Raw genomic sequence first — 11,259 nt, 5'->3', positions numbered from 1 at the left:
CTAAACACGACCTTGAGAAGGTAGAGAGGATCCAACAAGTGAGGCTAGAGCGTACGCTGTCTAACCCCAACATTGAGAAGGTAGAGAGGATCGACAGACCCTCACTCGAGTATATCACTTGAAGGAGTATAGACTGCAACACATAACGCGAGAGAGATCATATACAGTTCCAACTTATCGTTCATCTCAAGACTGCTCGGCTATCACACGAAAACATCGAGTTATGAGAGGTAAAAACAACACTTACCAGAAAAACCAAGAGAAAATTGTTTCTTCAGTACTCTCAACCCTTCACAACTTCTATAATAACAATATGAAAAAAGGTTCATACATATGATCATAGGGTGACATGCTTTAACATATGCAATAACTGCAAATCAAAAGCTTGTCGGACCACAGAGAACGGATAAAGTGGCATCTCGATTTGAAATCAATCCTCCACGTTCGTGGTGCAAAGCCAAATATTCTCATAACTGAACAAGGAAAACGCTAAAGCCTGTCTGCACCGACATAGGTGGAGACAGAGGACACACAAGGGAACCAGTATCGACGCTTGCCATCTCTATGTCCATCATCGATCATGGCAAGGCCCTCCTGCATGATCCGTGAGACCCATATTTGTTAGCTCCAATCACAAAAGAAATCTAGAAGGAGATATTAAGCGACTTGATGGAAAAGACGGGAAAGGAAAGAAAGAAAGAAGGAATGGCATCGACTACTTACTTCTAACAGTGTTTCAAGCGCATCAGTTGCACGACCTGACGACCAGTTTAGGCGTCTTTGTACCTCATCAACCGTTACAAAGCCTTGAGCCTGCAGCAAAGGCACCAGAAAATAATCACACAAGGTCTCCTCTTCTATTTATTTTCAATATTTTTCGATAACCAAGAAAGAATTCCCGAAGGGCCAATAGAGCATGGCGCGAAAATCGGTGGATATGAACTCGCCCCTCTGCCATTCCTCTTTTAATATACAACAACAACAACATAACCCGTATATTCCTACAATGGGATCTGGAGAGTTTAGAGTGTACACAAACCATACCACTACCGCAGGTGAAGTAGAGAGGGAGTAGAGAAACTGTTTCCAATAGACCCCCGGCTCAGGACCGACATTCCTCTTTCAATATATTATATAATAAACCAAGCTTAGCTGCACCTAATAGGCAATGTTTCAAAGTAAGCTGGGAGAACTCTCTAACCTAAATGTAAGCCTTTACTAAAATTCATGGATCCAAAAGGAAATTAGATTGACACTTTCCTTTAAGTGGCCAAAATAGAGTAGCAGACTGGTTGAAGAAATTAAATTTGTGAAATACTCAAGGGGAAAAATGACTGTCAAATGAAAGCGACATTTTTTTGCTGCATGACAATTGCTATACTACAAAATTATCCAAGGAGAGAAACTACCTACCTACATCAATGATCAATCCAGAGGAAAATAAAGAACAAAGGTCATACCTGGGCCAGCTCTAAGATTTCATTGTGATCCTTATTCAGTTCGGTAGGGACAGATCTAACAAGCTTTTTCTTTCCCACAGTAATCACCTCAAAACCACTGCCTAATACCTGAAAATGCAATTGGACGTTAGCTTATAGTTCGAGCAACAGTAGCAGAATATACCAGTCCAAAAGAATGAATGGTTAGTACACGTTCAAGAGAAATGACTCAAATGACAACCTTTAAATCATGTTTTAGACAGTTTATATTCATCCTATCTTCCATCTAAATGAGGAAGATTGAATGAGCAATAATGACCCGCAACATATATGTTCAGCATTATCTTGGGTGCTTCGTGTGCTAAGGACCTATAAAAACTTAAGAATACAGACAGTAATTGTTTTCACTCTAAGAAAAACTTATCCTGCAGTTAACCATTTTCCTTTTGGGTGACAGTAGTTTCGTAGTACGGATTATTTTTTTCTACTTTATTTTGTTAAATGGAGCAACTAGCAAAATCGAAAATATCCTGGTATCCAAAGATGAAACGCGAAGAATCTTAATAATTAGATGCACAAAGCACTAAACTGTAAAATATTCTCCTTCAAGTTAAATGGAAAAAGAAGATTTCGTATATTTAGCATCAGTTGTCAATCAATCATTCAGTTACTGCCAACTGCCAACTGGAACATAAAAGCTTGAGACAATACCTTCAGCTTGCTTATAGCACGCAAGCAGTCATCTTCAGATATAGTCTCGCGAACAGCTTTCCGCCTCTGACCAAGCAGTTTACAAAGATCATCCAAGCTTATCAAACCTCCATTGTGGGGTCTAGTGGCCAGGCATGCCTCAATAATCTGTACCCCTGCCTAGACAGGTGGTTTCATTTTAAGTCCAGCTCTTGGAGATTTATCAACAAAATGATAATACTTGAGCATTGTGGATATTCAACAGAAAAAAGACAAGAACAAAAAACGATCTACACAAAATAACAGACACGGGCCACTAGATAGAATACGGCTTAAATTTTGATGTCATATAGCAACAAGAATTAGAACTGCTGAGTTGCAATGCACATCTCAAACTGCGAGTGAAGTAATATGCAATGTTCCTCTCATGCACCGTTAAAAAGAAGTTCCTAAGAATGCCTTGCAATAACCAAAATTACGGAGGAGATTGATACCAACCAAGTTCATAATAGAAGTCACCAATCCCCAACAGTTCTGCCCAGAAACCCTTGTTTGATGCTAGAGGATCCACTCCGACTTTAGCACACATCTCGTGGAATTGTGCTCTGAAAGCAGGATTCTTGCGGATGTCATTCTGCAAAATAATACAAGAGGCAATCAAAACTTTCTTCTTCTAATTTAAATGTTTTGTTAAACAAGTAAAAGTAGATAAATTTCAATTAGGAAGTACCAAAGAAGCAGAATGCCAGCGCAAACTTCTTTTAAAACACTCCGGATAGAAAAGAAAAAGGAAAATGAAAATATCCATCAAGCTCAACCGGCCTAGTTGCTGTCCAAACTATAAAAAAACATCATGTACACTATTCTTCGAGAAAAAAACATCATGTATGCCATTCTTCGAGAAAAATACAAATGGTGGAGTCCTACTGCGATCCTTTTGCTAAGATAACCATACATAAATCCCAAGTTGAGCATAAGCTGAAAATGCATCTTTGTTATGTCTTTCTGGAATTTATCAACAGATGGCTAAGTTAACAAAACTTAGAGTTAGACACATGTTTCCTCAGAAAATATCTCTAACAAGCATATACAAATGAGAACATTACTAATCGGGAATTAAATAGTTCTTTCTTTAGATTTAACTTTTTCAAATATTTACAATTTTAAGTACTTCTAATGATTAAAAATTTATGATTTGAAGTATTCTTGTTTCTGTAGCTTATCAGTGCATAGGTCTTTATGTTAGAAAATTAAGTAATGAATGTTTTATTTCACAAAATCGGATGCTATAAGCAACCAAGGGTGTGGCCTAGTGGTTCAATGAAGTGGGTTTGAGCACCATGAGGTCTCAGGTTTAATTCACAACAGAGACAAACACTAGGTGATTTCTTCCCATCTATTCTAGCCTTAGTGGACAGAGTTACCTCATACTTGTTACTGGTTGGAGGTGACAGGTATCCCGTAGAATTAGTTGAGGTGCGTGCAAATTGGCTCGAACACCACGATTATCAAAAAAAAAAATTGAATGCTTTAATCATCATATTCCTAGATCATTCGACTAAGGACGAAGCTAGAGTGTCGGCACAGTTTGGCCGAACCGAATGGGCTTTTTTAAAACTTTGTATTTTTCATAAAATCCATTAAATGTGTAAACATGATTAATTTAAAGTCGAGTAACTTTAAAATATTCTAATACAGAATCTGTAAGCTTCCAATCCTGGCTCCACCTCTAGAAGGAAGGAACTAACAACAACAACATAACTAGTGCAATCCCTAAAAATGGGGTTAGGGGAGGGTACCGACCCTACCTGCAGGTGGGTACTGTTCTGATAGATCCTCAACCCAAGTAAAGCATTACAAAGCAACTTGGAAAGAAAAAAAAAAACGGAATGCTAAAGAGATTATGACAAAGCATACTAAAGTAGAAGAGGCACTACCACAAAACAATACAATAATCGAAGTGCCATGAACAGTAAATAGTAACAGAAATGGAATAACAAGAAACTCCCGAGTAATATTATGACTAATAGTATGAATGACTAAGCGAAATAACTCTCAGCTACCAAACTAAACCTCTACACTAATTTGTATCCTCTCCATAATCTTCAATCTACCACTATCTACCACTTCACTGACCAACAACTCACATCCTTGGGTGCATATATACACATATTACTAGCTTATAATCTAGCACTCGTAAGCTTCAAATTCTCACTCTGCTACCGAAAAGAATAACAAAAGCACATTAAACAATTTGAAAAATTACTCCTTAATCAGTAAAAACCAAATAAATGAAAAAAAAAAAAACCTTATGTTTGCGAGCAAAGTCTTCAAGCTGAGATCGAAAAGTAGCTAGCTGCTCTTTCATAAGATCCGTTCTCAATTTTGCTACATTTTCCCCCAACAATCTATATTGATCCTTCAATATCAACATCACAAAAACAAAAAATAATATTTTAAAAAAAAGTAAAAAAATTATCGATATTGAACAGATTATAAACATAAAAAAACTAAATTTATAGACATTGAACAGCTTATTAAACAACAAACAAAAACTAAATGTATCGATATTGAACAGATTATTAAACAAAAAAAAACACTAAATTTTTCGATATTGATCCTTCAAATAATCACCAAAAAAACAAAAAATCAGCTTATTAAACAACAAAAAATACTAATAATTAAACAAAAATCGATATTGATCCTTCAATTACATAGAAAAAACTAATTCTTATCAAACAAAAAAAAAACAATACTAAATGTGTCGATATTGAACAGATTATTAAACAACAAAAAACACTGAATTTTTCGATATTGATCCTTCAAATAAACATCGAAAAAACAAAAATCAGCTTATTAAACAACAAAAAATACTAATTATTAAACAAAAATCGATATTGATCCATCAATTACATCGAAAAAATAATTATTACTATTAAACAACAAAAAATACTAATTATTAAACAAAAATCGATATTGATCCATCAATTACATCGAAAAAATTATTATTATTATTATTATTATTATTATTATTATTATTAAACAACAAAAAAATTACCAAAAAATGTAAAAAAAATAAAAATAAAATATAAAAATAATAATAATAAATAAATAAATAAATTTAGTTCACAAACCCTAGCAGCTGCGGCGTTCTGCAAACCTCCGATTCCCGGTCTTCGCCTCATTTTTCAGCTCAATATTTTCAGATTGATGAATTCTTAGAATGAAGAAAAAGAAGGGAGAAATAGACAAAATGGTCCACTATTTTTGTTTTTTAGCTTAATATGGTCCTATATCTTTTCATATGGAACATTAAAGCCCCGTTTGGCCACGAAAATAATATTCCCTTTGTTTCTAAAGGAATGACCTCCGTTTTGTTTTTAACCTTATAAATTGGAGTTGGCGGTTGGCTATGAATATAAATTGGAATTGTTTTTAAAATTTCGTGAGAGAAAATAGGGGTGAGAAAAATGAAAGCAAAGTTTTACTTTTTTCACTTTTTTTAAAATCAATCTTCATTAGAGTAAAATAATTCTTATGGCAAAACGCTACTATTTTCACTAGAGTGAAATAATTCTTATGGCAAAACGCTACTGTTTTCACTAAAGTAAAATAATTTTTCAGAAATAAAGTGAAAAATTTCTCATGGCCAAACACCTACTGATGCTCCACGTTCTTTGGTAAAGTTCGCGATTCTAACAACAGTTAGTTTTTGGCGTGAGTCATTTACGATCTCTTAAAATTATTTAGATACAGATACTTTTGTCTTCTTTTCATGCCGCAGTCTTGATCTTCGATCAAGGTACGAACACGAGTAGATAGTTGGGTTAGGGAGGAAGAGGCTCAGTTGAGCCTGCCTTTTCAATCAATCCCCGGTCATTTCAAAGCGAGTTGTAAGAAGTCTTCGTCTCGATACATAATTAGCTCCCGATACATTCAAACAAGATACATAATTCGTTGAAATTTTTGTAATTACTTTATAAGATTAGAGATTTACATAAAATATAATTAGTTAAGGTATATGTTTATGTTATTTTTCCTAATAATAACGTGATATTTACGAAGTTTTTTGTATAATAGAATTGGTGAAGCCCAAATAATAAAATGGGCCTCGATTGAAAATTGGGCTTACTTTACTGGCCCATTATCTTCTTTGTATATATATAACAAACCATCCACTCCATAATCCCCCGCCGACACTTTTTTCCTTTTTCATTTATCCTTTTATATTATTCTCCAAATTATCATGTGGTTAATTAATTTGTTGATTATTCATGTTAATGATTTGATTTGGTATAAACACTCTATTTTTTTTTCTATTTTATGATACTTATATTTGCTTATATGGTGTAGAAAGTATTATTATTATTATTATTATTATTTTTATGAGTAGTTTGAGCTCAAACTTTCCCTTTTATTACATGAATTATCACTGTTCATGTATTAAAGTAAAATGAATAATTGATAGTTGAGGTATGAAACTCGTGAAAAATCATTTTTTTATTTGCTTTTTAAGTATATTTTTTGAATTACTTCCATTTTTGGACTACTTATATTTGCTTATGGTGTAAAAAGTAGTAGTAGTAGTAGTATTTTTTATGAATAGTTTCAGCTCCAACTTTGTCTTTTATTACGTGAATTATCACTGTTCATGTATTTAAGTAAAATGAATAATTGATAGTTGAGGTATGAAACTAGTGAAAAATCATTTTTTTTAAGTATATTTTTTGAATTACTTCCATTTTTTGGACTACTTTTGTTGCATGAAGCAGTTGCAGCTTACGGAGTACATGACCATTGATTGGAAAGTGTGGAGGACGCGGATTAGGGTAGAGTGTGTCCTTACTAATAAGGAGGAGTGCTTTGTGTAGTTGTGTCCGTAGTCATAGTGTTATGCACGTGTCATGTAGTTTCTTGTTTGTGGTGTTTTGGTGTTGTTAGTGATTTCGGATAGATAGTTTATAGTATTAATTGATAGTTTATAGTTGTTGATTCTTTATGTTAATTGTTTGATTTGGTGTAAACACTCAATTTCGATAAGTATTTTTTGTTCTGTTTTGAGATACTTATATTTGCTTATGGTGTAAGAAGTAGTAGTAGTAGTAGTATTTTTATGAATAGTTTCATGTATTAAAGTAAAAGGAATAATTGATAGTTGAGGTATGAAACATGCGAAAAATCATCTTTTTTAAGTATATTTTTTGAATTACTTCCATTTTTTTGGACTACTACTGTTACATGAAGCAGTTGCAGCTTACGGAGAACATGAGCCTTGATAGGAAAGAGTAAAGTGTGGAGGACGCGGATTAGGGTAGAGGGATAGTGAGTAGGAGTGCGTCCTTGTGTGTAGTTGTGCCTGTAGTCGTAGTGTTATGCATGTGTCTTTGTAGTTTCTTGTTTGTGGTGGTTTGGTAGTGTTGGCAATTTCGGATAGATAGTTGATAGTATTAATTTATGGTGTCTTGTTTCTTGTATCATTCTGTTGTGTATAAATTTGTATATAGTTGTGCCTGTCATCTTAGTGTTATGCACGTGTCTTTGTAGTTTTGTTGTTTGTGGTGTTTTGGTACTTGGTAGTGTTGTCGGTTTTGGATAGATAGTTTATAGTATTAATTTCTGGTGTCTTGTTTCTTGTATCATTCAGTTGTGTATAGATTTGTGTATGGTTGTGCTTGTAGTCATAGTGTTATGCATGTGTCTATCTAGTTTCTTGTTTGTGGTGTTTTGGTGCTGTTGGTGATTTCAGATAGATAGTTTTTATAATATTAATCCAAGGGCGTCTTGTTTCTTGTATCATTCTGTTGTGTATAAATTTGTGTATAGTTGTGCCTGTAGTCATAGTGTTATGCATGTGTCTTGTAGTTTCTTGTTTGTGGTGTTTTGTTGTTGTTGTTGGTGATCTCAGATAGATAGTTTATAATATTAATCTATGGGTGTCTTATTTGTTGTATCACTCTGTTGTATGTTTTTATGTTTTTTTGTTTGTTATATTGGTGTTTGTGCAGAGCCGGGGGTTTATTGGAAACAGGAGGTAGTGGGGTATGGACTGCGTACACTTTACCCTCCCCGGATCCCACTTTGTGGGATTACACGGGGTATGTTGTTGTTGTTGTTCTGTTACTGTTATTGTTTTCGGTAGTTTGAATGGAGTATTATTTTGTTGTAGTACGGTTCTTTTACTATTTGGTGTTTTTGTTACTGTCTATTGTCTTTTGTACCTCCTTTACATCTTTTTTAGACTATTTTTGTCTTGAGCCAGGCGGTGGGGGGCCTGCGTACATTCTATCCTCCCCAGCACGGGGTATGTTGTTACTTTCGATATTTCACTATGACAAGTAAATATATAAAAGTAATGGACTGAAGAATCCATTGATGAATATATTAATTCTGAGCTATACTTTATTTCTTTTGTTTTTGTTATTTCTTGTTTTTTCATGTAACATGCCTATGATGAGTTCTTTGTAAGTTTAACGTTAAAAGTAGACTGAACTTTAAAGTAAGACAAAATCAATTCTGAGGGATGCATTATTTACTTAAATTAGTATCTTTCTTAGTTGGGAATTAACCAATTCAGATGGAATAAATCAGCATGATTTTTTGTTTAGCATTTTATCCCTCAACTAGTTGATAAAAGTTTATGATGCTAATTTGTTTTTTATTGCCGCGATATGTTATAAATTTAAGTTGCTTGGTCTCTCCAAAAATGTTGTGCTACCGTGTCAATCCTCCAAAAGTTTATTTCTTTTGAAGGATCCGACATGCGTTCAATGACATTTTTGAGGAGTCTGTGCAACATAGTTATAAATTGTGTTGTTTTTGGAATATTTGTATCTCTGTGATGAACTAGCTGAATAATTTAAAAGTAGTGGCCTGATGCCTATTGATGAAAAGCTTTGTTCTGAGAGATTGCTTCGCATTTGCGCTGAAGGTTGGTTGAGTGAAGGAGTGCTACAGGTGGAATGTGTCAATTTGAACATAGAGTAGAACTTGATATTACGTTTGAACAATTTTTTGCTTAAAGACGGTGCTTTTTTGTTGTTAGACATCATCCTTCTGGAGTACTATTGCTATCTTAGTTAGTAATATGGTAATGTACGTGTCTTGTGCTTTACTTGAGCTATCAGAAACAACCACTCTACCTTCACAAGGTAGGGGTAAGGCTGCATACACGCCACCTCCAGACCCCACTTGTGGAATTACACTGGATGTGTTGTTGTTGTTGTTGTGGTTGTTGAATCCTTGTGATGAACTAGCTGAATAATTTAAAAGTAGTGGTCTGATGACAATTGATGAAATTTGTTTACTTATTCTGTCTCTTCTCCTCAACAAAAGGGACTTGATATTGTAAAAACTAGTTTTTGTTTTAATGTTACCACTGTCTGTAGTGTCATTTGCACGTGTGGCACTCAATATCATGTTTTAAAAATGACTCTTTGCGCAAGTTGTGCGAACTCCTTCACTTTTGATGTTGCACCCGTGTCGGATTCTCCAAAAATATACTAGTTTTGCCGAATCCAACATGCACCCATTGACATTTTTGAAGAGTCCGAGCAACATAGCTCTTTGCTTAAAGATGGTGTTTTTTCTTGTTAGGCGTTGTTCTTCTGCAGTACTGCTGTTTTCTTAGCCAGTAATGTGCAATCTGCATCTCCATAAATATTAGCTTTGAATATTTAAGGTGGTGGAATAATGCCAATTGATGATTTACTTTGTGACAGGTGTTTTAAAAAATTATTTATTGCTGTAATATGCTATAATGTGTGTGTTTTTCAGAAGTTTCTTGAATTCCTGCGATGAACTAGCTGAATAATTTAAAAGTAGTGGCCTGATGACCATTGATGACAAGCTCTGTTCTGAGGGATTCCTTGTTTACTCATTAAGCGGTAAAAACTAGTTTTTGCTTTATTTTTACCACAATTTATGTCAATTTGCATGTACAATGGCACTCGATATTACGTTTAGACCTTTTCTTTTTTGCCTAAATATGTGGCATGTCGATTTGCATGTACAATGGCACTCATTAAGCGGTAAAAACTAGTTTTTGCCTTATTTTTACCACAATGTATGTCGATTTGCATGTACAATGGCACTCGGTATTACGTTTAGACCTTTTCTTTTTTGCCTAAAAATGTGGCATGTTTTCTTAGTCAATAATATGGTAATCTACGTCGTTTTAGAATATTAATTATTGTTGTGATATGTTATAATGTGTCTTGTTTTTCAGAAGCATCTCAATCCCTGTGATGCACTAACTAAATAATTTAAAAGTAGTGGCCTGATGACCATTGATGAAAAGCTTTGTTCTGAGGGATTCCTTGTTTCTATATCAAAAAAAACGGTGTTGTGAAGCTTGCTCTCTTTTTCACATACTATATCAAAGCCAGGTTTCGATCCGGGGACCTGTAGGTTATGAGCCCATCACGCTACCACTGCGCCACTCAGATGTTCTATTTTTCGATTAAGGGATTCCTTGTTTACTTATGAAGTGGTATAAACTTGTTTGTGCCTTAGTTTTGCCACAAATGGAGTGTCGATTTGCATGTAGAATGGCACTCAGTATTACGTTTATACCATTTTTTTGGCTAAAGAGGTGGTGTCTTTTTCTTTTTAGGCATCATCTTTCTGGACTTGTTTTCTTTGTCAGCAGAGTGGTAATTTACCTCAATCTTTTAAATTGCTGTTATATGTTATATCGCACGTTTTTTAGAAGTATTTCAATCCCCTGTGATGAGCTAGCTGAATAATTTAAAAGTAGTGGCCTAATTACCATTGATGAAAAGCTTTATTCTGAGGGATTCTTTGTGTACGGATTCTGTCCCTTCTCCTAACAAGAGCAACTTGATATCGTAAAAACTAGTTTTTGTTTAGTTGTACGCCATCTGTTGAGTCATTTGCATGTAGAATATTATTTATTGCTGTGATATGTTATAATGTGTGTTGTTCTTTCAGAGCTATTTGAATCCCTGTGATGAACTAGCTGAATAATTTTAAAGTAGTGGCCTGATGACCATTGATGAGAAGCTTTACTCTGAGGGATTTCTGTCTGGTAAAAATTAGTTTTCGTTTGGTTGTGTCGATTTGCATGAAGAATGACACTCGATATTACTTTTAGGATGCTTTCGAGCTAAGT

General features: G+C 34.4%; 1 protein-coding gene and 5 non-coding genes across 6 annotated transcripts; 5 read left to right on the top strand and 1 right to left on the bottom strand.

The window, feature by feature from the left end:
- Positions 1 to 269: 269 nt before the first annotated feature.
- On the bottom strand, positions 270 to 5,485 carry LOC107845482 (vacuolar protein sorting-associated protein 22 homolog 1). Its single transcript, XM_016689833.2, has 7 exons — positions 5,264 to 5,485; positions 4,438 to 4,548; positions 2,628 to 2,763; positions 2,151 to 2,305; positions 1,461 to 1,568; positions 724 to 813; positions 270 to 594 (listed from the first exon to the last, which is right to left on the bottom strand). Exons 1-7 carry the CDS (start codon positions 5,312 to 5,314, stop codon positions 490 to 492), a joined length of 756 nt encoding a protein of 251 aa, XP_016545319.1. The 5' UTR covers positions 5,315 to 5,485; the 3' UTR covers positions 270 to 489.
- Positions 5,486 to 8,957: 3,472 nt separating this feature from the next.
- Positions 8,958 to 9,037, top strand: LOC124888353. Its single transcript, XR_007046479.1, has one exon. It is a non-coding gene; the product is annotated as a small nucleolar RNA R21 (small nucleolar RNA).
- Positions 9,038 to 9,912: 875 nt separating this feature from the next.
- LOC124888352 lies at positions 9,913 to 9,992 on the top strand. Its single transcript, XR_007046478.1, has one exon. It is a non-coding gene; the product is annotated as a small nucleolar RNA R21 (small nucleolar RNA).
- Positions 9,993 to 10,362: 370 nt separating this feature from the next.
- LOC124888350 lies at positions 10,363 to 10,442 on the top strand. The gene has a single exon (XR_007046476.1). It is a non-coding gene; the product is annotated as a small nucleolar RNA R21 (small nucleolar RNA).
- A 403-nt stretch (positions 10,443 to 10,845) lies between these two features.
- Positions 10,846 to 10,926, top strand: LOC124888354. The gene has a single exon (XR_007046480.1). It is a non-coding gene; the product is annotated as a small nucleolar RNA R21 (small nucleolar RNA).
- Positions 10,927 to 11,087: 161 nt separating this feature from the next.
- On the top strand, positions 11,088 to 11,167 carry LOC124888351. Its single transcript, XR_007046477.1, has one exon. It is a non-coding gene; the product is annotated as a small nucleolar RNA R21 (small nucleolar RNA).
- The last annotated feature ends 92 nt before the right edge of the window (positions 11,168 to 11,259 follow it).

This window comes from Capsicum annuum, chromosome 10, assembly GCF_002878395.1.
Source record: "Capsicum annuum cultivar UCD-10X-F1 chromosome 10, UCD10Xv1.1, whole genome shotgun sequence".
Lineage (NCBI taxonomy): Eukaryota > Viridiplantae > Streptophyta > Magnoliopsida > Solanales > Solanaceae > Capsicum > Capsicum annuum.
The sequence above is the reverse complement of the archived record's forward strand: the minus strand, read 5'-3'. Positions and strand labels throughout refer to the sequence as shown.

Excerpts from the sequence above, each read along its gene's own strand:
- LOC107845482 (XM_016689833.2), bottom strand. The coding sequence starts at position 5,314 with ATGAGGCGAAGACCGGGAATCGGAGGTTTGCAGAACGCCGCAGCTGCT. Across the intron at positions 4,549-5,263 it reads AGAACGCCGCAGCTGCTAGG|GATCAATATAGATTGTTGGG; the intron begins GTTTGTGAACTA and ends TTGATATTGAAG. Across the intron at positions 2,306-2,627 it reads TGACTTCTATTATGAACTTG|GGGTACAGATTATTGAGGCA; the intron begins GTTGGTATCAAT and ends CTGTCTAGGCAG.